The following is a 27,613-nucleotide window of genomic DNA, read 5'->3' as shown; positions in this document are numbered from 1 at the left end:
AAGTTTCTCCTGGATGTGAAGGGCAGAGGCAGCCATTCCTCCAGTGGAAAGCAGACGGGGCTTAACCACCTTTATTTCAGCAACTCCTCCAACGCTGGAGAAGTTATGACTTGATTTAAAGCTCACAGGAGAAAAAGGGAGGAATCTTTGCTTCTGATTTCCATGGGGATTTGGATGAGATGGTTAATTCCCAGCCCTGCCACACCTCCAACCCTCTGTGGCTGATAACCTGGGCGAGATATCGAAGCACAGACAAGCCCCCACAGGAGCCACACAGCCTTATCAAGCAGCGAGGTGCAATCAGGCAGATCCTAAAAGAAAGGATGGACCAAATCCAGCTGAGGACGGGGCTGGAAGAAGCTCAAGAGCTGCCAGAACTTTGACAGGAATCGGGTTAAGACTTGATTGTCTTTCAAGATGCCCTGAGTCCAACCACCTCCTGGGAGCACAAGCTGAAGGGGCTGCTTTTGGAGCTGCCCAGCTGGGTGCTGGGAGAAAACCAGTATGGTAACACCCAAGAAACATTCTCTCCAAGGGGTGCCTTGACAGAAACACAAAATTCTTCAGAAACTACATTTTTAGCTTAAGAAAAAAAAAAGGCATTTTAAGCACTCTGCTTTTGGTGAGGGAGAAATGGAGATGACTTCTGATTTGGGGGCTGGAGGTATAAGAGGTGACTCAAGGCTCACTGTCCCTCCCCAGCAGTCCATCCCACCCTGCTCCCAACACAGCCCCTCCTGGAGGCAATGGAACAGCAGCTGGGACCCCCCTGGTACATAACCCCCACTCCTCACTGCTCCTTGAGGGGCTGGGGGACAGCAACAGCCCCGGCTGCCACCCCAGACCAGGCCACCCACAGCCCTGCCTTCCTCCAGTGCTGATGGGACCTTCCTGGTGGTCCTGGGATGCTCTGGGGTATGGGAAGAGCCCAGCACGGGGCTGGTGCTGCTTTGCTGGAGCAGAGAGGGTGACCAAGGAGAGCATTCCACCAGCAGCTCTCACACAGGGGAAAGCTCCAGTTGAAGCTCCACAGATTGCTCCTTCCCACCTTGGCTTTAACAAAGGCAGCCAAACTGGCAGCCTGTGGCTGGTCCAAAGCAATGTGGCCTTCACCGTGGACAAGGAACACAGCGGTTGAAGATCGCCAAGGGGAAAAGTGATTCAGTGGTGTAGGAAAACACAGAATCAGAATGGTTTGGGCTGGAAGGGACCTTAAAGATCATATAATTCCAAACCCCCTGTCATGGGCAGGAACACCTCCAACAAGACCAGGTTGCTCCAAGCCCCATCCAGCTTGGTCTTGAACACTTCCAGCTGTTCTGAGTAACATGGCCAAGATGATCCATCCTCCCCAACACTGCTCACTCTGGGCTCAAGACAGAGTGAAAGCTGGGAAGGTGACCCACTTGCCCACCAGCCCATTTGCCCACCAGCCCAACACCACCAAGCTGTGCCCACAATGGAGGAGCTCTGGGACCAGGCTTTGGCCACCAGGTCTCCTCCTGCTGGCAGGTGACAAGGCTGCTGGGGTCCCCGTGGCAGAGGAGAACTGGCACGTGGGGGTCAGGGGGCTCAGCCTGATGAGGGCTGTGAGCACCATGTCTGCATGTTCATGGCAGCAAGAGGTGGGCAGGGCCCCCAGGGTCAGTCCAGGTGGGTCCCACACGCTGGACACCAGGTCAGCTTTCTTTTCAGCCAGACCGTTCAAAAGGATGGAAAGCTCCTTCATTGCTGGCACTTTCCTGAGTAGAAAAAGGTTTCTGGGAGCAGAACAAGGTGGGAACAGGAAGGTGAGAAACAACAGAAGAAAATATCACCACTGAGACACAGATCCAAACCCTGCCGGTATCGAGTTCATTGTTCCAAAAAACACCATTAAAAAATCATACTGTGTGGAACTTGTGGCCAAGCCTATTTGTTCCTTTAAAACTGAATCTCCAGGGAGAGAGAAGGAAGGGACGTCGCTCTCAGCTGTGCTTTCCCGCTGACCCAAATACCCTGGGCTGGAGGGATCAAGGGCCAGGAGGTGACCTCAGATCCGCCACTGGAGGAAGTGTCTTCCCTCGCTTCCCGCGGCTTCTCCCGCTCACGCCGCACAGCTGGGACAGGGACACGATGCACAGGGTCACCTTCCCCAGCACCTGGTACTTCTCTGAGGTGATTCACCTCCTCCTCCCCACCTGTACCGCTCCTACAAGAAATAAATGATTTTTGGACTTGTTCCAGAGACAGGGAAGCTCTACTGGTGTGACAAACCTTGTCACATACCTTCAAAGCCCTCCCCAGCCCTACCTGGCTCCATTTTTGGGTGGCCTGGGAGACCAAAGAGCCTTGTGGCCCTTCCAAGGTGGACGCTGTGGGGAGTGCAGCTGGCTGTCCCCCCCTCTGTGGAGCTCCTGCAGCACATCTGCACTGAGGACCAAGCAGCTGTTTCATCTTGTGCCCTTGAAAAGCCATTTGCGTCATCCTCTGCTCGCTCAAAGTAAAGCCTGAAACGCTCCCAACGGCTCAGCCCCATGTGCTCAACACCCCCCGCGGACCCAGCCTATCCCAGGCTTGGATGGTCAAGGTTTAAATAAAGGCAGATGCAAAAGTCACATCTGAGGAGGCCACCACGATGCATGGCAGGATGGGAAACTGAGCTAAAGAGCAGCAAAAAGTGAGAGTCCTAAACCAAAGCTGGGGAACATCAAACAGAAGACAAAGAGACACAAACCAAAGCTCTGAAGCCCCAGATTGAAGCTGGGGAGCACCAAATTGAAACAGGAGAGCACCAAGCCAAAACTGAGGAGCCACAAACTGAAGTTGGGGAGCACCAAACTGAAGACGACAAGTCTCAAACTGAAGTTGAGGAAACCCAAACTGAAGTTGTGGAGCCCCAAACTGGAGCTGAATAGCCCCAAACCAAAGATGAGGAGCCCTAAATGGAAGCTGAGGAGTACCAAACCAATGCTGAGGCACATCAAACTGATGCTGAGAAGCACCAAACCAATGCTGAGGAGCCCCAAACCGAAGCTGAGGAGCCCCAGTTCAAAACTGGGGAGCACCAAACTGAAGCAGACGGGCTCCTCTGGGCGGAGGTGGGGCGATGTGGTGGCAGCCACTGTGCATCACGTGCAGCTAAAAGCCAGTTAAACTCATTAATTGTATAGCAAGCCCTGCTTGGTACCGTACCCTAAAGCTTCAGAACAAAGTCCTCCTTTATCAGGTTTGGCTGACTTCTCCCCCCTTCTTTCTTTTGAAAACAATTCCACAACAGCCTGAAAATTGGAATAAATGGAATTATTCAGAGGAATTATTCAAGGCCAGGTCTGACTAAAGACCCTTTCAGTGCCATGTTCATGGCAGTATTAGGACAGAGGAAGGAAAAAAGTGAATGTTGTAGAAGGGGCAGCTCCTGTTCTCATGGCATGGTCCCATGGCCAAGGACAAGGCAACAGCTTCCCAGAGACAGACCCAGCAAGTGTCCATTCAATCTTTGTCTTAGGAAAGTTTCGAAATACTGATTTTTAATTGGTTCAGGAGCACAGGGCCCTGGAGCAGAGCAGGTTGGGAATGTATTTTGCTTTAGAAACCCCACCACATCTCTCCTGATCATGCCTCTCTGCCTTCCCTGGCTCTCAAGAGTGCAGGGGACTTTTAAGAGAGGAAGCCCAGGCCACCTCCTGTAACCACTAAGTGACAGATATCAGCTTATGTGAGAGAAAAGTCCCAATATGAGCTGCCCTGTGGCCACACTAAGCAGAGATGGAGACAAATCTGTGGTTTCGCTTGGCAGGAGCAGGACCAGAGTGTTTGCCTGAGGTGTGTGTGCTCAACATCTTGGAGAAGATCAGACCCAGCCTTATTTTGCATCATTTCTTTCCAAAACCATAAAATTCGACCCTGGCTAGAGCAAAATGGCGTTAGAGCTTGTTTCTGAGCTGCATCATGTCCTCCCTATCCACAGCCTCAGCCTCCAAGGCTCCAGAGCCGGTCCAGAAATGCAAATTCCTGTGAAATCCATCCAAAAGCAACAAGGCAGCATGTGCTCTGCAGCTGAAACCCACCATGTGCCCAGGCTGGATTTTAATTCCCAGCACTCCACTCCACAGGCCAGGAAGGTTTTTATTTTCTGAGTTGCCTCTGGCTTGCAATTTTTGAGGGATGATTCACCTACCACACACTAAAGTTGCCCAACAAACAGGAGCTACGGTCGCAACCACTTCTCAACATGGGCTATGTCCCATCCAGACGTCTCTCTATGACCCACACTCTCAAGGAGGCTGAGGATCTTGTTATTCCAAGCTCTCCTGATGTTAGGTGGCTCCAAAGGATGTTGGATTGGACTACATTTGCCCATGTCCCATCTCCCTGGGTGAGAGCCCAGGGGTCTCTTGGTGTTCAGCTGCTGTTGGGCAAAACCAGTGCCCTCCCACAGCTCCTGGCCAAATAAACTGGCAAAGACTCTTCAGTACTGGGGGGAAAAAAACACATCCCCGGGGTGAGCATCCCCCCCTTGGACTGTGCTGTCAAACACCTCGCCAGCCCCTGGCTGCATTTTCATCCAGCAATTTTACGAAAAACAGAAAAGTTCCATTTTAATTGGTGAAAATTCCCTCCTCCCACCCGTGGAGCACCAATCTGTAATTAGCCTTTCATGTAAAACGATGTTTATTCCTGACAGGGTTTGTCTTGGCACAAATATGCGCTCTGAAATGTGCACACATTTGAAGACTCAAACCCTGCATTTAATTCTCTATCTGCTTGTTAATCCTCATTGTTCTCAAGCCCCTTTTCAAAACACACCCACAGGGAGAAGAAAGTATTTCTTTTATATACGTATAAAACCCCCTTCCAGCATCAGGACACCAGCAGCGAGTGCGGCACCGGCCCGGGGTCCGGCTGTCCCCCAGCTGCTGGCGCCCACCCAGACTCATGGTGCCAAAACCAGGACTCCTTCCTCCTGATTTTTTCCATCTTTCCTTTTTTTTAATATACAGTTTTTCTCCCCAGCTGTGATGCCCCTCAGATGTCCCCCCTGCAATACAACAAACTCGTCCAAAGGGTGGGAGCCCTGAAGTGGGAGGGTGAGGAAAACATGGTGGGGAAACCACCAACTGCCCCCAGCCCCATTTTGGAGAACCTTCCTTCAACAATGGGGGCTAGAACCTGAGTTTCATGATTCCTGGGCTTAGTTTGGAGTGATCTGGGATTTGCACTCTCCCAGAACGTAACAGCCACATCTCCCAGCACAGCCAGCTGGAGGCTGGACCAGCAGCCCCTGGGACCTCCCAGCAGGGGCTGGGTGACCAAAGCAGCCCAGATCCTTCCCCTCTGCCCAGCTCCAAGCACAGAAGGCAGCACGAGGTCCATTGGGGTGAGCAGGGAGAGCAGGGAGTTCCTGAGTGGTTGCCAGAGGCCGCTCCAGGTTGCCCCTCTTCCAACAGGGCAAGAAACACAATATCCACCTTACAAAATGAAAGGGAGAGCAAAGGGTCAGGGTTGTGGTCAGGGTCAGGGTTAGTATTTGGGTCAGGGGCAATATTAGGGTCAGGATTAGGGTTTGAGTCAGGGACTGGGTCAGGGTTTGGGTTAGGGTCAAGGTTAAGGCCAGTGTTTAGGTATGGGTTTGGGTTAGGGTCAGGCTGAGGATTGGTGTTTGGGTCAGGGTAAGGTTTGGATTTTACTTAGGTTCAAGGTCAGGGGCAGGATCAAAATCAGGGTGATGACTGGGGTTTGGGTTAGGGTCTGGGTCACGGTTAGGATTTGGGTTAGGGTCAGGCTTAGGATTTGGGTTAGAGTTTGGGTTAGGGTCAAGGTCAGTGCCAGGAGGACAGGCTCTCCCCAGTCCAATGCACCCTGGTGGGTTGGAGTTCCCTCCAGGCCCTGTGTGCTGGCTCCTCACCCTGTGATTTTGGGGAACAGTTCCCATTGCTGTCTCCAGGCAGGTCCCAGGGCCGATGGCAATGATTAACCCTGGTGGGTCAGCCATGGCCCCAGACACGTGCAGGCTGCTGCGTGTCCAGAACTGTCAGCCTTTGGAAAAGCCACGACCTGACCAAACTTCACCAGGTTTTGACTATGATTAACCACCTCCAGTCACTGCACAAGGGCACAAAGCTCGGGAACAGCTCAGCACTCACACCCTGCCAGGGCCATCGTCCCGTGCCCAGAAGGACCCCCAGAGGTGACCCCCTTTCTCTTCCTCCAGCCCCAAAATGTGTCATCTCCTCTGAATCCCCACCACGGACACTTCATGTAACTCACAGACTTGTTCTGGTAACCAGTTAGTGTAGCCACAGACAACTGGGAGGACAGTGCAGCTGGGGGACCAGGGTGGTGCAGCTTCAGGAATTTGCCCCAGTGCTTCATCTCCTGTTTGCAGGAGTGGGCAGGGAGGGATGGAAGGGGGCAGGAGGGATGGAAGGAGGCAGGGAGAATGGAAGGGAGCAGGAAGGATGGAAGGGGGCAGGTGCCTGTGAGGACACGAGCACTGGCACCAGGACTGGGCCAGCAGTGCCAGGGCACGTGGCTGTCCAGTGCCAGCCACCATTTCCCAGCCTGTGATTCCGGATGAGTACTGCCACTTTTGGGGGGGACACCTGAGAGTCCCAAAGGGCAGGAGGATGGCTCTGGGAGCACCTCAGCCCTGCCCTGCCAGCCCCCCATGTGTGGCTGCCGTGGCTCTTCCCGCTCGGAGCAGCCTGGCCGTGATCGCTGCCGGGACCGGGGCCGTGGCTCCCGGCCAGCCTGGGAGCACATGGGGAGGCAGCACCACAGCTCACGGGCCGGGATGAGGGGGCAAAGCCAACATGCCACAGTCAGGGGTTCACCTCCCATCCAGAGGATCCACATGCATCCCTATGGATGCCTATGCCCAGCGCTGACCCACCACAGCAGCCGGCAGCACATCTCCTGTGTGCTGATGTTGTACCTGGTACACGGCTGCAGGATGCCAAAAATACTCCAGGGTGAGAGCACTTGGGGCATCCCAACCCCTTGATGCCTCAGAGAGAAGATGGGATGGCTCCTGGCCCCCAAGGGGAGGCAGGGTGGGTTCCCCTCCCAAAACGCGGTTGGTGGCCCAGGGCTGCTCCATCCTTGTGAAATCACCGGGCACTTTCTGTCTCCTCTGCCAACCCCCCTGGGCTGTGTTTGGGAACGCTCCTCCTTCTGTGGTGGGACTGGGGTGAGAAAGGATGCTTTTTCCAAGCTGAAAGAGACAGAAAAGTTTCCCTCTCTGCCAAATCTCTCCCGAGCCATCTTCTGTTTTCTATTAACGGCGAGAATAAACCCTCCGGCCCAGGTCCACACTCCTCCCTCTGCAACTCCCATGGGCACTTGTCGACATCCCAGTAAAAAAAGGAGAATTAAACCCATGCAACCTGGCTGGCCCTGACCCAGGGACCTGCAGAGCGAGGACTGGCGGCGGGTGTAAAACAACCCCCCTGCTCTGCTGTTACATCTCCCCCACAGAAACTTTTCAACTCCAGTTGCTGGCAGGGGCCAGGCTGATCCCAGCTGAATTCCTTCCACTTACCAGCAAATAAATAGCAGTTAAATGAAGGGAAAGAGAAAAACACTCTTTTTTTCAAAGGGAAAACAAAGAAGTCAGGGAAAATAAATGAAGGAAAATGTTGGGCTGGTCACAGGCTCACAAAGATCTTTTTCCCTCGCAATTGGGTACTTGACAGCCTTCCCTTTCAGCTAATTAAGGGATACTCAGAAAGAAAAATAGTTCCAGCCCTTTGCCAGCCCTGAGCATTAAGGGGAGAGTCACAGCATGTTGGAAAGCAAACCCAGCCCTGGCCACAGCTTCTCCACCCGCCCAGGCACCCAAACTACCGTTTTTTAGACAAATAGATGCTGTTGCAGGACATCTATGGTCTTCTCCCAGGCCTGGCAGATTTCAGCACAGACTTTTCTCCAAACTCTCTGGTTGTGGGCATCTCCAACCTTGGAATCATAGAATCATGGAATTTTTTAAGTTGGAAAAGCCCTCTAAGACCATTAAGTCCAACTGCTAACCCAGCACTGCCAAGCCCAGCACTAACCTATGTCCCCAAATGCCACATCTACATAACTTTTAAATCCCTCCAGGATATATTATTTGTATGTTTCTATACCTTCCCATAGACAAGGGCTACTCTTCTTACACTCCAAGTATTTCTCTCAACCAAAACCTTCCTTGCTGTAGAATCTCCAAGCACCACTTTGCAACCTGTCCCTCACCGGACAGAGGGCACTGTTAATTACTTTTTTTTGCACCTTTTACCTTTTTTTTATTTAGGAAGTTGAAGGTAGTGATGCACCTTCTGTCCTCTAGCAGGAACAACCCCAGGTTTCAGCACTGCATGTCCTTCCCCCTCCTCTCCTCCACACCTCCCAGTCAGCCCGGCCCTTTCCCATCGTGTGGTGACACCTTCCACATCCCTCCTGGGACTGCTTAATAATTAATTGTCCCTTGTCCCTCCCCCTCAGCACAGAACAGTGCCTGGCTCTAGTCACATTGCACCCCAAGCCTGCAAAGGCACCTCTCCAAAAAAACCTACCCCATGGGAGCCCTGCAGGGAGGGATGGCTCCTGTCACCCCCCATGGCTGTGTCACCCCAGCCCTGGGTTGGGGTGTCCTCACCACGACCCACTGTCCCCTGCTGTCTTTTGAAGGGGGTGGGGACAGAGATGGGGATGGGGATGGTATGAAGTGCCAGGGCAGGGTCAGGTTGGACCTCAGGAAAAGGTTCTTCCCCCAGAGGGTGGTTGGGCACTGAACAGGCTCCCTGGAGCAGTGGGCACAGCACCAAACCTGTCTGAGTTTAAGAAGAGTTTGGACAGTGCTTCTTGGATGGGGGTGGGAATGGTGTGGAAAGAGTTAAAACTCCCAAGCATCGGCCAGCCAAGGTTGGGGCACCCTTAGGATGAGTGAGGTTGGAAGAAAGCATCCCCCATGTTTTCCCCAATGCCAACCACATGCACTGCTGGCTCTGCTCCACGTGCAGCATCTTCCCCACAAAACCCCCCAGCCCATAACCACCCTGCTCCAAGCTCCAGAGGGAAAAAATGCTGTGGCAACTTCAACCTGTGCCCCTCTGCACAAACACCTTGACCCAGAGAGGGCTGGGGCGGCGGCGGTGCCTCCCCTATGGCACCACCCGAATATTACCAAAATATTTCAGATATGTGACTTATTTGCTTACACCCAGAACAACCCCAGGTTCCCTGAAGACAAAGTTTGCCCAACACCAGACTATATACGGGGCTGGAAATATGAAAGGGAAAATCGTGGTGGCTGCTGCAGGTGCTTTCCAAGGCATCAGGCAGCTTTTAAGTTGTTTTGCCCCCAAGCTTCATTCACAAAGGAGATAACACCTCCCTGCCATGGCCTCTTCCATCTCAGCTCTTCTGCCACACTGGTGTCTCCACCAGACAGTCACGGGGCTCAGCCCCAGCCCAAACCCTCCTGCAGCATGAGGGACACAAGGCAAAGACTGACCGCAGTGGTCCATTGGGGAGTCCCCTCCACTGAAAGAATATCTTTCAAGATCAAAATAGATGAAGATAAGCCATTTTTAAGCAGGTTGAGCAGAGCCCTGAGCAGGCACAGAGTCAGGGCAGCATCTGCCCCAGCAGCGTCCATGCAGCAAAACAGCTCCATGGTAGAACATTTGGGCTTTTCTCCTGATGGCCATTGGGAAATTATTTCCTCCTCCAGTGCTGGAGAGCTTCCCCTGGGTCTCCAGCACAGACAGTAGTGCCCTTGGCTAGTGCTCCTGAAACCTAATGATGGGGAAAAAGATCCCCAAATGACACAAGACTTGCGTATCGTCATTAAACCAGACACCCAGAGGCCAAACAGGGGGTAAAACATCCATGTGATTTTAATCTCTTGAAGCTTCCTTACATTAAAGACAACATTTGAAAACAACTGGATATCTCAGCAAAGTAGACCAGGCTGTAATTAAGCAAATCTGATCGCTAAAGGAAAGTGAAAACCAGCAATTTCTCATTTAATTCTTTTTTATTCCCCAGCAAGGAACAGGTTCCACCCCTTTGCCAACGGGCTGTCACTTTTGGCTGACCTGCTCTCATTTGAAAGTTTTTCAGACACTGGGTGGCTTCGGCTGCCGCCCCACTGTGCAGGGAAGGGCAGCCCTGCCCTTTGGTGCTCTGGGAGGGTGGGGAAGAGCCACGGCCAAGGTGTTGGGATTCACTGCGGGGTGATCCCCAGCAGCCCAGGAACCCAGCCCCGGGGAGCCCTCCAGCTCCTGCCGCTGCAGCTTGGCCATCCACACACACGTATGTGCACACACTGTGCCTGTGGACACACACATATACATATATATTAACAACCCAGCCCTACAGGGTTTATCCCACGCGATGGCTGCGGGCAGAACCGGGGCTCCCTTGGAGCCACACGGTGTTTCACAGGCCGAGGGGAACCGGGGACAGCCTGGGCCACTCCAAGGCCTTGGTAGCAAAGGGCTCTGAAGGCAGGTGAAACATTAATGTGCTTTTCTGGGGAAATGTTTTTGCTTTTTGCTGCATCAAGGGCTTTGAAGTGGGAATAAACAACAGGGCAGGTTAATAAAGGCTTCTGTCAGTTACTGGGTAAGACTTGGTCCTGTGAGTCAGGGTTACAAGCCGTGCATCCCACCTCTTGGCCAGGGAGCCTCCTCTTCCTCCCCAGGGAAATATGGCATGCTGGGGTAGGGGAGGAATCACAACGACCCTGCCCCTTCAGGTGCCAGGTGTGGGACTGCTGTAGGGAACACACTCCACAGTTCCCGGGTTTGTTTTCACGTGCCTGAGCTCCAACTTCTGTAAAGCCCATCCACGCCCAGGGGCAAAGGGAAAAGCAGGTGCCAAGTGGATTCAGGAGTGTTTGGACAATGCTCTCAGGGATGGGGGGGGATTGTTGGGGTGTCCTGTGCAGGGCCAGGAGTTAAACTCGATGATCCTGATGGGTCTCTTCCAACCTTTCTGTGATTCTGTGGTTCCAGCTGCTACATCTGAAGTTGTGGCAAAATGTCAAGCCTTTTCCGCTGGCCAAGGACCAACTCCAAGCTAGAGCTGCCTTGGGACTGGAACAGTAAACACAGCCGTGCTCCCTACGGGTGCCACAGGCAACTTGAGGCTGAAACTGTCCCCAGAAGTATCTCTGCTGTGGCACTGAGCAAGGACAGAAGCACTAGAGAGCTGCAGGCTCGGGATGCAGGTCCCTGTGTGCATCCACCTCTTAGTGTGACCTGGCCACGAAACTTCAGTGTGTCCAGGAGCCAGGAGGGACACAGAGGTGGAAGGAATGGGGCGATGGAGGAGCCAAACCCCCACCAGTCAGGGCTTGGGGGCTCCTGTGCTGCTGCCAGTCCTGGCGGCTGCGGGCCAGTCAGGATCACACAGAGTTTGCAGAGCCAGGGAGAAGCTCACTTTTGTCTCCAGTGCTAATGAGACTGATACCAGCTGCTTCTCGTTTAACCAGTCTGACCATCCGGCCGAGCCAAAACTGATTCATTCATAAGAAAATGGAAAAGGAGATCGACTCGTCACCAGCCCTGACTGATGGGGAACCCAGCCAACAACCTGCTGCTTCCATACCAGCCCCGCATCCTGCTTTTTTGGTTCATCATCTTCCCAAATTCAAATGTTCAGTGGAAGCCTGAGCTTTGCCCCGGCACAGTCGGGTTATAAAGCGAGTTATCTGCTGCAAAAAGTCTCGGCTCGTGGCCAGGGCTGGAATCACCCAGCAGTGCCTGACATTTTGCAATAGCTAATTCCTGCTTCGGAAGCAGAGGAAACATCACAACCCTCAAAGACATCGCTTTCTGTGCTGCTCTGCCTCACGTCATCTTCCCTGTGGCTTTTGGGGTTGGTTTTTTCTCCTCCTTCTCTCTTCATCCAGCAATAAAAGTCTAAGCAACCACCTTCACAGAGCAGAAAAAGCCTCCCTGCTGTAAAAACTCCTTTCTGGGGGGATTTATTTTTTAATGTCATTTTTGTTTATGAGGCCAGTGGGACACAAACCGTGGAGGAGGGAGGCTGCAGATGGTGGGGCTGGGAAGCCTGGCTGATGCTGTCCCAAGGGAGGGGACAAGCTCTGAACACCAGACAGAGCCTAATCTTATCTCCGGATGTAGATTAGGATGGGTCAGCGGGAGTTAACAGCCAGTCACAGGAGTCAAACCAGGTCCTGAAGCACCTCCTCTCCAGGCTCTTTGGTTCATGCTTTGGTTGACACTGAAGCAGGGTAGAGTTTAACAGCTTTAAAAAAATCTGCTATGATTTCTTAGCTTTGGGCAACACATCTGATTTTATATGAAGCTCCCTTAATAAAGGCCTTCTCCTAAAATGCAGATCCCAAGGGACTTTTAGTTCTCCCAGTTAAAAGCCATCCCTTGTCCCCAGATGACCTGAGTTTTTATCACCCAGCCCTGCAGACATCAGAAATGCATGGCAAAACTTCAGATTTTTTCAAGACCCACCCTGGGTCTTGAAAATCCCCATTTTCAAGGCAGAAAAGCCCCTGCCAGGTCAGTTTGGGAGGGAAATGCCCCAAATCCTGATGCTGGGAGCGCTCACCTCATGGCACTCCCCCAGGGTTTCACGAGGACAGTGGAAAACTGGGGCCACGTGAGTCAGAGACAAGCAAACTGTGGATATGAGGGCTGATGCCTCGCTCACTCTCCCACACCATTCCAGCAGGTTGGGAAAGCTGCAGGATACGAACCCGGGGCATTGGGTGAGTGTTTCACACTCAACACCCAGAGCAGAAGGGCCTGGTGCAAGGGCTTTAGGGTGCATCCCTGGCTGTCCCTCCCAAGGGCATCCAGACACTCAGCATTAGCCCCGTGCCCTCGTGCAGTAGAGAGAGTGGGACAGGAAAAACCTGTGAGGGATGGAAATCACGTTCCTGAGGTGCAAAGGGAAAAGCTGTCCAGAAAGTGGCTGACAACACCTCTGTCGGTCCCTGCCCTTTCCCCTCCCAGGGTGGTTTCTCACAGGCTGTGAACCAGCTTCCCTGGCATCAGGGTGGTCGGCACAGCTTTTGTTTAATGCTGAATTTCCCCATGGGGAGGGGACATGGTGGGTAAGGGCAGGAGGATCCCCACAAAGACCTCAAACCTCCAGCAGCACCGAGGCCCCAGTGAGTTTATTTTGAAAAAAGGAAAAATAAGAACCCAATGCTGCTGATATTCCCTCCTTGGCAATGGTCTATCTCAATACCACTGCTATTATTATCCTCTGCAATTAAGTGATAAAGCTATAATTGCCTTATCTGATGGAGCTGGGCACGACAGTGAGGCAGGAGCTGGCCTCTGCATCCCCCTTGGGTGGGTTTATGGGGCTGATGGCATCACCCTGGGCATTTTAAAGCCACTCTGTGTCAAAAGCATCCCCCTGCTTGGCAGACAGATGGACAGACAGGACCCCACAGCAGCACTGGGCTTCTTAACCCCAAAGCTGGGGAATCAGCATCATCCCTGTGTCTGTGCACTGCCCTACTCCCATCCCTGCTGGGTATCCAGGAAGGTTCCAACCTGGAGATGGTCAGCTCTGGCCAGGATGGGAGCACACGGAATAAAAGGGGCAGTTTTGAATCCATTCTGACTATGGAGAGGTAGGAGCAGATGGTGGAGGGACCAAAGTGCAAACCCACATCACCAACTGCTCCCCAGCCATTCCTGCATCCCCAGTGCTTCCCACAATCCCTGCTCCAGCATCCTGGGGAGCAACATGTGACCAGGCTGCTGGCAGAACCTGCCAGTGGGCAGGGCACTGTGAGAGCAGCCCTGCAGTACCGGATTAGGCACACTCAGCCTCACCAGCAGGGTCGGGGCACTGCTTTTAGAGGAGGTGACCCCAGTTTCCCAGCCAGGCACCTCGCTGTGCTGAGCAAAGCCACATAGGAAGTCCAGTGTGGTATTCCCATCCACACGTTCATCACCTCTAAAAGAGCTCTGGTGGGCTATGGCATCCTCCCCAACACCACCAGCCCTGGTTTAAGCTGGTTTTAAGTTCAGTGTCCCTGAAATCCTGATTCTTGCTATTTTTCCAAACCTTTTAGTATTTGACCTCAGCGTCGCTCCCGACCCCGCGAGCTGTCGGCAAAGCCTTAGGGAAGGAAACTAAAGCCCTCCAAAATCCTCCCCGCGTGACCGTTTCCCAGATATGCCCCAATCCACCCGGCCAGGAGGAGCGGAGCCGCCCATTCCCCGCACCCGCAGCCCAGAGGCCACGGTGAGGGGCAGCCAGCCCGTGCCCCTCTCCCAGGGCGAGCAGCTCCTGCCGGGAGCAGCCACAAGAAAGGCCGATGCAAATCGCATCGTTAGCATTCTTTCCGTTTTAATAACCCAAGGTGTTACCAGCAACACTGTTACTGATTTTTATCTCCGCAGCGCCTTTTAAGAGCTCCAATTTGTTTTTCTTGGAGGTCTCATTTTGTTTTATTAAAGCTGACACCGAAGAGGGGAAAAGGAGACGTTCTGGGCCCAGAACAAAAATATCCCGTTTAAATACCCCGTATTATTTTCTTGGAAATGCTTCTCCATTGACTTTAATTAAGCTCTCCCTGGGCTCGCGAGCTTGGCGTGCTTGGCTCTCAGGCAGGTTTAATCCCAGGCAAGCTCTCCACACCCCCAGTTCTCCCCACTTCCACAAAACTTAAGGAACAAATTGGGTTTTGCTGAAATACATGGATTAACAGCTGGCCCACCACCAAGAACATCCTGACGTTGCCTTTTCGTCACCGGTCACAGAGTGAGCACGTGGCCCAACTGCCCCGTTCGCTTTGCTGGCAGGACCTAAAAAGCAGCTTCTCCCTCTTATTTTTTAATTCGCTCCTATTTTATCATTTTTTTTATTGCCCTTGTGATGCTGGGGAAGGAATGGGGAGGTCCGTCTCTCGTGCCTGATGATGCCCCAGAGCTATCAGAGGAGGCAGAGCAGCCACAACCTGGCTCTGGTGATCACGGTGCCACTGCCGAGCCTTGTGCAATCGTGCCAGCTGCTGCCGTAACACCAATAATTACCCCCCCCATGGCAGAAGGAAGCTCTTTAGGATGATTGCAAAGTTAAACACTCCAAAAGTTGGGAAATCCCAGGAGGGAGCTTGTCTGGGCATCATCTGGTGCATACCCATTATGTAATTACCGTCGATTTTTAATCACAGATGATTCTTTTCCATCGGACCCAATTCAGACAGAGCACGGGAGGCACAGCCCTCACCTGAGGAGCTGCCATTAGAATTGACTCCCACCTCGGTGGGCTCTGGCTTGGTTAACTGAGCTGCCACTGCTTTGCTCGGGGTTTGTACAAACTCTCCAGCCAAAACCCCCAGCTCCTTGGCAAGCTCCACCATCCCCCCGAGAGGGAAGGATTTGGTCTCCCTTTTACACACAGGATCTGCGGGTGGACAGATTAAGGCCAAGAGCTTGAAACAAAATCTTTCTTTTGGTGCCTGACATGAGATGGCCAAGAAAAGGGCTTTTGGGGATGCCACTGGGCAGGGAGACCACGTGCCTTGGGGTCCTTGGCCCAGCTGGTGCCTGGGCTGGGTGATGGGTGGGTGCTCAGAGCAGGTTCCTTCACTGCAGGCACTGTGGTAGGGTTGTTTCTCCTCCCCAAGAAGGGCCCCGATGTTTGCTCGGGGCGAACCCCAACAAGTCAGCCCATGCAGTGAGGCCTGGGCAGCACACGGGGCTTCCCCACTCCGGGACAGGCAGCTGCCAGCCCCGCTCCCTGCTCTACACAGGGTCATGGAATGGTTTGGCTTGGAAGGGCAGGAACATCTTCCCTAGACCAGTTGGTCAAATCCCTGTTCAACCTGGCCTTGGAAAAGCAAGCCAAAAACCGTCACTGAGCTGCTAAACCCAAACCCAAAGCTAAAAAAACCCCAAAGATGGGGAGTAGCAGGGTCTAGCCAGCTCGCCTCCTGCAATGTGAGGTTTTGCACGCCAGATTCTCCCAAAACCACACTGCTGGCAGCACTGACCCCAAAGCACCCTCTCCATCTGGCACTGGGGTGCCTGCACTGGGACACCAGGACACAGTGCTGGGAGCTCACATTCCAGCAGTGTGGTGCAATGCTCTCCTCTTTGCACCCTGTGGGATGCAGGGACGTAGGTACAGGATATCTCCAGGCAGGAGCTGCCCTCGGGTGTGCAAAGCAAAGGTGCAAACCTGTGATAGGGCCCAGCTGCCATCATGCCATCATGTCCTCTTGGTGATCCCTCTTGATGATCCCACATGAGTCCAGGAGGTTGTTCAGAGCACCTTGAGTTGCTCCTCACACAGAGGGTGGTATGGCATGGCATGGCATGGCACAGCTGCCAGGCATGCCCAAGATGAGTTCTAGCAAAACAACTTACCAGAGACACAGGGTTGTGACCTGGCAGCCATTCCTGAGGGCTTTCCCTGTGCTTCACCCAGCTCTGGCTCTCCAGGGATGTGCTGAGGGCAGGGGAAGCTCTTGCATCGGGTAATGTTTTAGGGATCCACAAATAAAAGGGCAAGGGGGGAAAAAACCTGAAAACGTGCTGATGGAATGCAGGGCTGTGCCACCCTCCCCGGCTGCAATCCTGCCCCCGGGGTGTATCCGCCGGAGCGGCGGCAGGAGCGGCCGGAGCTGCGGGCAGGGCACAGCGGGCAGGCAGAGCTGCGGGCAGGGCACCGCGGGCAGGCAGAGCTGCGGGCAGGGCACCGCGGGCAGAGCTGCGGGCAGAGCTGCGGGCAGGGCACAGCGGGCAGGCAGAGCTGCTGGCAGGGCACCGCGGGCAGGCAGAGCTGCGGGCAGGGCACCGCGGGCAGAGCTGCGGGCAGGGCACAGCGGGCAGGCAGAGCTGCGGGCAGGGCACCGCGGGCAGAGCTGTGGGCAGGGCACAGCGGGCAGGCAGAGCTGCGGGCAGGGCACCGCGGGCAGGCAGAGCTGCGGGCAGGGCACCGCGGGCAGAGCTGCGGGCAGAGCTGCGGGCAGGGCACCGCGGGCAGAGCTGCGGGCAGGGCACCGCGGGCAGAGCTGTGGGCAGGGCACAGCGGGCAGGGCACAGCGGGCAGGCAGAGCTGCGGACAGAGGTGCGGGCAGGGCACCGCGGGCAGGAAGAGCTGCAGGCAGCGCTGTGGGTAGAGCTGCGGGCAGAGCTGCGGGCAGAGTTGCGGGCAGGGCACTGCGGCAGCCCCGCGGCCCCGCCGGCCCCGGCACTGGCAGGACCTGTTGTACGAGGTGCCTGGGAGAGATTGGAATGGCTCGCGCCTGCGAGCGTGTTGCAGCAATTCCCAGCACACGTCATGTGGGTTTTGCAACCGCCCCAACTGTCTGTGGATCCACGGAAAGAGCCCGGAGAGCACCGAGCTCCGCGGTGCCCGCGGCGGACACGGGCATCGCCCGGTGTGAGAGCCGGGTATGGGTCCCGGCAGTGCCCAGCCCGGCACACACCACTCCACCAGGCCTTTTTCCTCAGGGGAAAATGCCAAAAGGCAGCATCTCCTTCCCTGGCAAGAGGGAATAATCAATCCTTCGAGGAAGGGAAAACCCAACAAATCCCTGCTGCAATGGGTGCAGCAGCACATTTGTACATGTGTTGTATTGGTGTACAGGAGGTGCCCAGTCCTCTTGCTGCCCATTGCCATGGTGATGCCATGGATGCACATGCTCATGGCTGTGGAAAGCTGGGGAAAAGTGATCCCTCAAGGGAATGAGGGATTGCTGGCTGCAAGATGTGGGTGCCTGGCCATTGCCCCAGTTGTGAAATGCTGGCATCCTCTGCCGTGCTCTGACCAGCTCGCAGGAAACCCCTGAGGGGTCATCATTCCAAAAAAAAGTGAGTGGGACAGACTGAGGTATTTGGTGATGTGCCAGAAAATTCCATATGGCACCCGGACACCAACCAAAAGTGGGCAAAATCCCAGTGTGGTTGGACTTGACAATCTTAGAGGTCTTTTCCAATCTACTCCACGATTACTGAGGCAGAGTGGAGACTTATTTCTTTCCAGCATGGGGCCACAGCCCTGGGATCCCACACTGGGGGTGATGGGTGACAGGGAGCGCCCGTGGCACCGCCCCAGTGCTGCCAAGGTCCCCAACAGCAGTGCTGTCCCCACGCTGCTGGCACTGCCACACGGCCTGGCCCAGGGCCTGAGGAGTGACTGGGATAAAACAGCCAAAGGCTTCCCTGGCCTTGTATCAAGATGGTGCCAACTGATCCAAATCCCACCAGGTGCAGTGGTGACCAGGGCCACCATCCCACTGGGATTAGCTCCCTGTTAGCACAGCAGGAGCAGGGCTGGTTGGTTACCACCCCTGACCCCAGTGGGAATTTCCCCCTGCACACCATGGGATACAAAATCAGCCTTGAGATGATGGAAACCCGGGTAATTCCTCCTTCCCCAAACAGCCCTAGAAACCCCGCAGGGAATTCAGCGGCCCTGGCTCCACATCCACCGACCCTGATGGTCCCCATCACACCACGGGATTTTTTGGAAGGCTGGTATATGGCAGGATTGGGTGATGGATGGTGCTGCCCCACGAGCAGGATGAGCCCTGTAAGCAGACACATGTGGGATAAGCAGGGAGGGAGGGAGGGAGAGGAGCTGTCCCGGGGACACGGTGGTGACAACACCCACATGAGCGATGCACTGCCGGCCCAAAGGCACTGCCAGCGAGGGCAGCGGTGCCCTCTGGCTGCGGGGTTTCACCCAACCTGCTGGATTAGCTCTGATTTAAGGTGTTGGATGTGAACTATCGCAGCTGATGGTCGGCTTCCAGCTGCTAAGGCTTCTTAAGGAAATTAAAGTGTGACTTGTCAAACTTCTGGCTTTTTCCACAAAACAGATCAAAGTGTTCCTTTGCTGCTGCCAACCCCCCCTCCAGCCCCATGGTATGGCATCACATCACATCCCATCTCACCTCACACCTCCACATCCATCCCAGTCCCACACCCTGCAGCATCATCCCTTTTGCCCTCCAATCCCTCCTCCTCCTCCTCCTCCTCCCATCCTAGTCTCAGTGATGGAGCTGCAATCTGGTGCCTTTAAAATTTAATCTACGATCCAATCCCCTGAAGGTGGAGGTGCTTTTGTTTGTTTAGTTGCAACTAAAAGGACCAAAAACTCAAAAACTCCAAACCAACTGCAAAACTTCACTTCTTCATATACCACAGCGAGGTCCCGGGAGCTGCCACCGCTTGAGGACAACAGCCACCAGGAAATACAACTGAGACTGGAGCATCTCCTTGGCTGGCTGGTGGAGGATGCTTAAAAATAAACTAAACCCCACTAAAATGGCAAGTGTGCTGGCTGAGAGGGCCCCTGCAGTCTTGAAAAACAAGAACCTCCCTTAGAAACAGCACTCCAGCCTCCTAATAACCTTAATCGCTCCCGACAGCCCCAAGAACCAGGTTTAACAACATGACTGGGCTTTGTTTGCTTTTCGGGCTGCTTTATCTCACACGGCACCTTGCAATCAGCTCAGGCAACAAAAACCCAGTTCCTCTAAAATTCACCCCTGTTTCCCTGTGATCACAAGCTCCAGTTCCCAAAACAGAGGGAGCTGAGCTGAGGAAGAGCCTGATGCTGGCACACTGGCATCCCACCATGGGAAACTCCCAGTAAAGCTGTGAAAGCTCCATGGTGCCCTTTGTACTCCCCAGCTAGCAGGGCTGGGTAATAAAAACATCATTTTTATCTCTTTTTTCTGGATTTACATCCCCATCTGGGCTATGTAAATATTGTTCGTGTCAGTGCATCCCTCCATGCGATTAGGAGAAGAGTTGGAAACCCGGATGGACACGGGAGAGCCTCCAGGAATGCTGAGGTCCACAGCACCCTCAGCCAATGCATCTGTGAAACGGGGCCAGCACAGCTCCCTTGCAATTAATAAAAGCTCCAAATCCTGCAGATTTGGGTAAGAAGGTGACAACTACAGTGTGACCTTCAGGAGATGGGAGCCTCCCAAGCACCAGCACTGGGGCAATGACCCCCATGACAACTTCGTTGGGATCATTTCCAAGAATTAGCTCTTGCAATCAAATTCATCATGACCAGCGTGTTGAGGGAAGGGATTCTCCCCCTCTGCTCTGGTGAGACCCCCTTCCCTGCTGAGTGCTGCATCCAGCTCTGGGACCACCAACGTAAGAAGGACATGGAGCTGCTGGAGTGAGTCCAGAGCAGGCCACAAAGATTCTCAGGGGCTGGAGCACCTCTTGCTCTGAAGACAGGCTGGGAGAGCTGGGGGTGTTCACCTGGAGCAGGGAGACCTTAGAGCCCACTGGAGAAGGACTTTGGACAAGGGCCTGGAGTGACAGGGCTGGGGGGAATGGATTCAGACTGCTAGAGGGCAGGATTAGATGAGATATTGTGAAGGAATTCTTGGCTGTGAGGGTGGGGAGGCCCTGGCACAGGCTGTCCAGAGAAGCTGTGGCTGCCCCATCCCTGGAAGTGTCCAAGGCCAGGTTGGAGGGGCTTGGAGCAATCTGGGGTAGTGGGAGGTGTCCCTGCCCATGGCGGGGGGGGGTGAAACTGGAACTGGATGGTCTTCAAGGTCCCTTCAAACCCAAACCATTCTGTGATTTACCCTCATCTTGGGGTTTCTCTTCTCAGCTCCTCGAGCTTCAGCCATGCACATCCACCCTGGGATTCTTCTTCAGCCCAGAGAGGAGCCCATGGCTTCTCCTTCCTATATTTCATAAGACTGTTAGCACTGAAATGCTTTATTTTCTCCAAGAAACAAACTCACCAGTTCTTATCAAGCCTCCATTACAAACACTGGAGTAAAAATAGCCTTTTCCAGCTATGCTCACCTGCCCTAAGGATGTGAAATCAGTGCTTACAAAGAAACTCCCCACCAAAACAGATGGGAATTCAGGAATAAAGGTGACATCAGCCATGCCTTGGCCTCAAGATATGATAAGTCAAGGGCTATGGTCCATGCACCAGTCCAGTTTTCCTAGCACAGGGAGATGCAGCAGCCTTATATCGGGAATTGGACTAAAGGGGGGAAGCTGCTCCCCAAGTTCCTGCAGGGAACACATGGATACACTCAGAGAAGCTGCAGCCAAACCAGACCAGCTCCTCAGGCCACCTCTCCAAGTGCTTGCAGCTCCATTTCCAGGAATCAAAACATTAAATATTAAGCAAAGACAGTTAATCTATACCTGGGGTATTGACACAAAGCGGAGGAGGGGAGAAGAAAAAGATAAACAGACTTTTTTAAAAAAAATAATCTGTGTGCCCCTGCAGGTTGTCCCGCTGGGGCCTGCCAGACCTCGAGCATGGCTCCAAGGATGCTTTTGGGGGAATAACATGTACCAAGAAGTGTCACCCTCTCAGCTCTCCCCAGGAAGCCAGAGATCTGTTGGGACCTTCAGGTGGCTCAGGTGCAAGCAGCACCTCCCTGGCTGAAGGCAAAGCCCTGGCCAGAGACAAGGTCACCCTGTGCTCACCTCTCCCAAGGCTGGGAGAGCATCAAAGCAGCGGCAGAGCAGACATTGATTTAAGAAGGTCAATGCCCAGTTAATGCTTACCAGGACTGTTCTGCCACTCAGATGGGCTTTTGGGGCTGGGAAAGATGAGTGTGCTGGGATGGCTTATCTGTGCCTTGGCTCCTTGTCAGCCTGCACCTCGTGGGACCAGCACCGGGATGGCTTTGCCCCGTGGATCCCTCAGCACCAGAATGAGCCTCGTACAACCGGAGGGAAACGCCGCCATTCATCTCCCAGCGAACACTCTCCAGCATCACTCGACACCTCTCCAGCAAAGCAGAACAAGATTTTTTTTTTCCTGCCTGAGTGCTCACATGTACATTATTTTTTTTATTCTAGTCTCAGCATTCCTCCGCTCCCCCGAAAGAAAACAAACCCAAAAGCACAGTGTGCCTTGCAAAGGTCCTGCTCTGGCGTCCCACGGGGAAGGGGCACGCGGTGGTCGCAGCAGCCCGCCCGCCCCAGCCCGCCACTGCTTGTTGATATAGGCAGCACAGTATATTTCTTTAAAGAACCCAGTCTATGCATTCGATGCATTGCTGCGAGAGGGTTTGTTTTCAAAGCCTGACCCCAGACCTGAACTCCACGGATCCTGCGTTTCTCAAGATCAAACGCGAGAAAACGTGACCAATGCAAACAAGAAATAAACCTTGATAATTATAGCCGGGGCGGCTATTGTTTAGTGCAGACTAGCACCCGCTTTAGCATAAACATAACCCTATTTTTAAAGGGATGCCTGAACAGCTGACAGCATTACTCCCCATTTTGCCTCCAAATCCCCTCTTTGATACAAACCCACCTCCCTGAGACCAGAGAGGAGAGTTAAGAACAGACACAAAAGGGTAAGCCATGCCCACGGCCATAATGGATGCCTGTGTGGGAGCAGGGAGTTGATCCTCATCCCTACAACCTGCTCCCAGCTGGCAGAGGATGAGGGGCACCCTGGGGTCCGGCTGTTGCCTGCAGCTGGCAGGATCAGACTGACGGAGGACAAACAGACAGCACCGGTCTTTTCAGGAAGGCCATATCACTTAGCGCTTGGAAAGGAGCTACAATATTTTCCTGATTATGTTTGCACGCAAACGAGCGCCGCGGGGAAATTATGCAATGCTGAGCGGGGAGGGGTGGGAGTGAGGGAGGAAGGGCTGGAGGGGGACCCCGTGCTGCACCCCGCTGCCCTCGGCCCCAGCCCGTGCAGCTGCAGCCCCGGAGGTGCCGCAGATGGGCTCCATCACCGCCAGAGCCCCCGCACCACCACCCCCCGCACCACCCCCCCGCACGGAGGCAGAACGGGCAGGGGTTATTAACGGCCTCTTCATTAAACACCCAGACCAAAATGCATATATTCATCACCCAAGCAATTTAATTACCGAGTCCAGGCTCACCTTGCACACCCACATGCCTTTCTTTTTCGAGGCCTCTGTGCGGTCATAGCCTTAAATAAATAGGTGGCAGGAGCAAGAGGCAGATGCTGACTCTTACAGCCTCTGTCTTGGGCACAGAGCCTTTGAACCACCAGAACTCACAGTATTTAATTTCTTTTGTTACTGCTTGTACCTTTAGAGCTCTGCCTTAGGCTTTCTAGATACGATCACAGGGAGGAGGAAACAGCCAGCTACACGATGAGCTTCCTGGGCATCACACGCGTGCACACACACACTCACAGCCCATCAATCACCCTAATTATAACCGGCCACATGGCCACAGCTCTCAGCGCACCCTGTTACTGCCCATTATTACACGGTCACAGCTTTTCTCTGGTAACAGTATCACAGAGTTAATTTGTGATCTGTAAATGTGGTGTATCTTGTAATGAATTTCATCCCTGAGCGCTCACCGTGCGCTCACCAGTCATGTGTCAGACAAGGGAGGGAGCGCAGGCGACACTGGTCCCCAAAATAAGGCTTTAAGGTTCTCACACACCCCTGACCCTCCTCTCTCTGCGATACACGCCTGGTTTGGTTTCTGGCTGCTGCCCACGTCCCATCCGGAGTCAGGACAGTACCACAAGCAGGCTCCCTCAACGTCAAGTGCTTGTCTCCACCCGGCAGATAAAAGCAAGGTGGGCCATGGGTGTCCATGGCAGGGGTGGATGTGATCTTTTGGGGAGGACAGAAGGACCTAGGACAAGGCTGGGCCTCCCGACACTGGTGTCTGGCTGGGACCAGCACCCCAGTGGGCTGGTGTCCCTCTGCCAAGTCTGCTTCAACAGTGGGGTCTTGGCAGCAAGAAACGTTCCTCTTCTCCATGTTAACACTACCCAGTCAGCATCCTGGCCAAGCTTGAAGGTCCTACCAAAACACACAATTGGATGCCGTCGGTGGATCTTGCTTTTAAGGGATATTAAGTGCTGGAGACCCTGCGCCGCCCTCGGTGTGACCACGCAGGCAGTGCTGCCAGCCCTGCCCTCCGCCGGCTTTCCCACTGAATGGATTCGCTCGGAGGAAGCGTGTCGGCGAGGCAGATGCTCTTCTGCAGCCACCCACGGCCAATAAGGCAGACAGACATAAAGCTTGAAAATCCATAAAATATAGCAATAATAATGAAAACTAGAGGGGGTGGCTCACACCCAGCAGCTGATTCACCAGCTCTGCTGTCCTTACCCCAAGACACACCGGCAGGACAGGCTAAGGGCGTGCTTTTCACTGAATTACTTTTAATTGAGTACATCGGAGCTTAGAAACACATGATGCTGCCGGAGATAAATATAGCCACGGCTACGAGGATAGAGGGGGCAGGGAGTAATCGCGGTTCAACATAGCCGAGAAGGAGCTTCCAGCTCTGGGAGGCAGCGCCGGCCGCGCCGCCGCACCTTCCCCGCACCTTCCCCGCCCCGCTCGGGCACCCCCGGCCCGCCCTGCCCGGCCCAGGGAAGGGGCCATGGAGCCATACCTGTTTTAAACTCCAGCGCCGGATCCTTCTCCCCCTCGCCCAGGTCGCTCTGCAGCATCATGTAGAGGATCCCGAAGGAGTTGTTGATGCCGAAGATGGAGCCATTGCACCAGGCGGCGGCGAAGACCACCACCCAGCCGAAGCCGCCTTCGCGGGGCTGGAAGGGCGCGGCGGCCCCGCTCGGCCCCCGCTCAGTCCCAGTCCCAGTCCCAGTCCCAGTCCCAGTCCCAGTCCCAGTCCCAGTTCCAGTCCCAGTCTCAGCCTCAGTCTCAGTCTCAGTCTCAGTGCCGGCCCCGGCCCCGGGCTCGCTCTCTCCCGCCGCCGCCGGCACCTTCTCGTCGCGTTGCGCCATCGCGGCCCCGTTCCGGCCACCGCCCGCCGCCCGACTGCCCCGCAGCCGGTCCCACATGCCCGCCGCCCCCCCCGGCCGGCCCCCCCGCCCGCCCCCTCCTGCTGCAGCCTCACTCCCCGCCTCCCCTCCGCCGCCTCCATCCTCCTCCTCCTCCTCCATCGCGTCTCTCGGCCCCCGCGTCCCTACCTGCGGCGGGGGCCGCCCGCCTCCCTGCGCTCCCCTCCCACCCCCCCCGCGGGGTTCACAGGCGGCCCCGGGCCCGGCCGCGGCCCCGCATCGCCCGCCGAGCCGCCGCACCGCCCCCGCCGCCGCATCCTGCGGCGGGCCCGGCCCGGGGCGGGCCCCCGCCAGCGCCGCCCCCGCGGGGCCCGGCGGGCGCGGGGGTGGCAGGAGGGATGGGGGGAGCCGCCGCTGCCCCCTGGCCCCGCGGAGCCCCCTCCCCGGGCTGCGGGAGCATCCCGCGGGCGCGTAAGGGGGGCTCTCGATGGCCGAGGCGGGTGATGCTGCAGCTCCCCCCGCCCCGCAACGAAGCCCCGGGAGCCGCCCGAGCAGGTGGCAAAACACCCGGCGAGGGGATGTGTTTCCTTCCGTGCCGGGTTTCCCGGTGGGATTTTTGGCATCCCCTGCCAAGTTTGGAGAGCGTTTTCGTAACACCAACCCAGCTTCTTGCTGCGGGGAGCCGCCAACTGCACTCCGGCAGCGGGATGTTCTCAGGGCCGCGGGTCACCCCACGCTGTCTTCCCCAGGCGGGACAGCAGCGGACACCCAAACCCGGTGCTTTTGGGAGCTGTTCTCTCGCCTCTGCCTTGTTCTGCAGCAAGCTCTGCCTTTTGTCTTTCAATAAATAATTACAAACCCACCAACATATTAAAGGCTGTCTTTTCACATGCTGGAGGTATTGAGACTTTGGTATATGCCAAGTCTGAGTTATTATTCTTTCTTTCCCCTAATGGCTGTGTCAGTGTCAGATTCCTATCAGAGTAAAATAATACATCCCAACCTCCCGCTGCTCTCTCTTTACCTCCAGGGATATTAATTACAGTGCAGGGTGCGGAGCCTGCAGGGAGGCGGCAGCAGGGCCGCATCGTCCCCCTCCTCTCCCCCCACCGCAGAGCAGCGCCCGGCCACGGGCTGCGGGCTGGGAAGGGTTTGTTTACGTGCAGCGGCTCGCCGGGCTTGGTGAAGCCCCTCTGAGACGTGGCTACGGCCGGAAAACCTCTCCGGCCTGCCCGCCTGCTCCCGACCGTAAATCACTGCCAGCTCCATCGCCATCCGCTTCCTCCCACCCAGAGGATGAGGAGCGGTGGTTCTGCCTGGCTCTGTGTGAGCGCTGGCAAGACCCGAGCCAGAGGGATGCACCGATGGGAAATGCGGCTTCCTCCTCTCGCCTTCCCGCTTCGCCGCCGCGCCGATGGATGAGCCCGAATCGCCGTCCCCGGCGGCGTGCCCGGTGGGAACGCCTCGCTCAGGTCAGCTCCAGCCTCGCTGCTGGAGGAACTGCATTTTTATTTCCCTTCCTCTCTGGTGGAGTCTCCTCCCCGGATCCCCATCTCCACAGCGCGGCCGGGGGAGGCTTGGGAGGTTTGGAAGCATCTTCCACTGCCCTCTGCCGACACAACAAGCAGCTAAATTTTAATATCCATATCAACCATAAAGCCAGCTGAGGTTGCTGGCCTGTTGGTTTTATTTTGGTAAGACCCAGCAAAGCTGAGAGGGAAGGGGGTTGGGGTACCCGAGGCAGTGTGCAGGGAAGCTGCTCCCCAAAATGCTAATTCCCCAGAGCAGCAGAGATGGGGCTGGATTAAAAACAGCAGCGAGAGAAATGGGAGAGCCCTTTGCCATAGCACACACTGTGTCGTGGAGACCTCTCCCCTCCAGAGAGCAGAGGGCTCTCACAGAGTGGGAAGCAGGAAGATATTCCTGTGGGCCTTGAGCCAGACACAAAACCCAGGGAACAGCCTCTCTCCGGGATGTTGGCTGCACAGTGACTGGACAGAGCATTTTCTGGCCCAGGCATAACTGGGCTGGACTGGACAATACCAGTGGGACTGGAGGGTAAAAACAGAGAATGGGCTGAAAAAAGTGGGTGTTAAAGGCTGTATGAGATGATGGAGGTTTCATCCAGAAGGGAGATGCAGCCTGGAAAGCTCTGGCAGTATCAGGCAGGAATGGCTCTGCCTGTTGTAAGAACATGGAGCATCCTACCCAGAGGGTCCACAGCTCCATAGTCACAAGATGAACAAAACACTGAGGAAAGACAGATAAAGCTGCTCTTCCCTGGTTGAACTCAATGCTAAAACACCCTTCTGCGTCTGTGACATGATTTGCCTCAAAGCCCCCAGTCTGCTGGCTCAGTAAGGAATGCAGTGGATGGCAGTGGCACAGCCGGGCTTTCCAGATCCACATCCCTGGAGAGCTGGCAGGCAGCACCTTGTCCACCCAGGCAAAGTGTGGCTGTCGGCAGTGTCTGCTTGTCTCCAAAATGTAGTGCCAGAGCCTCTGCCAAAGGGACTGGCACCTACAAGATGTGTGGGCTTGGTCTTTCAGAAGGGGAGGAGTGACCGAACGGAAATATCCCTGCAGACACCTTGGGAAGCATTGCGGCGGGACGTGGCCTCGGAGGACAGTAGCGAATTCTTGGCGGCTTTGCAGCCTGCCTTTGTTTTGGTGGGTGTTGTGCAGTGGCACAGGGACACGTAGGGTTGTCCTGAGGACAAAATGTTGCTGACAGCTTCTGCTGCTTGGCCGAAAGCTCTGGGAAAACATCTCTGGTGGTGAGCGGCTCCTGGCAGAGACATTCACATTCTGGGCACAACCCCTTCCTGTCATGTAGCAGTGCTGCTTTCTTTAGATTTAGTTGTAGTTAAGACAGCTGTTATATCTGGCCTGACAGAGCCAACAAATACCCTATCCCAGA

At 55.0% G+C, this 27,613-nt stretch overlaps 1 protein-coding gene across 1 annotated transcript in view; it reads right to left on the bottom strand.

Moving 5' to 3' along the window:
- SLC16A2 (solute carrier family 16 member 2) overlaps nucleotides 1-24,855 on the bottom strand; it is a 35,327-nt gene extending 10,472 nt beyond the window's left edge. Inside the window, exon 1 of the mRNA XM_027738805.2 lies at nucleotides 24,345-24,855. Within this exon, the coding sequence (XP_027594606.2) occupies nucleotides 24,345-24,855 (511 nt within the window). The remainder of the gene's footprint in view (nucleotides 1-24,344) is intronic.
- Nucleotides 24,856-27,613: the final 2,758 nt, after the last annotated feature.

This window comes from Pipra filicauda, unplaced genomic scaffold (assembly GCF_003945595.2).
Source record: "Pipra filicauda isolate LSUMZ 115617 unplaced genomic scaffold, ASM394559v2 scaffold484_size733096_pilon, whole genome shotgun sequence".
NCBI classification, from domain to species: domain Eukaryota; kingdom Metazoa; phylum Chordata; class Aves; order Passeriformes; family Pipridae; genus Pipra; species Pipra filicauda.
The sequence above is the reverse complement of the archived record's forward strand: the minus strand, read 5'-3'. Positions and strand labels throughout refer to the sequence as shown.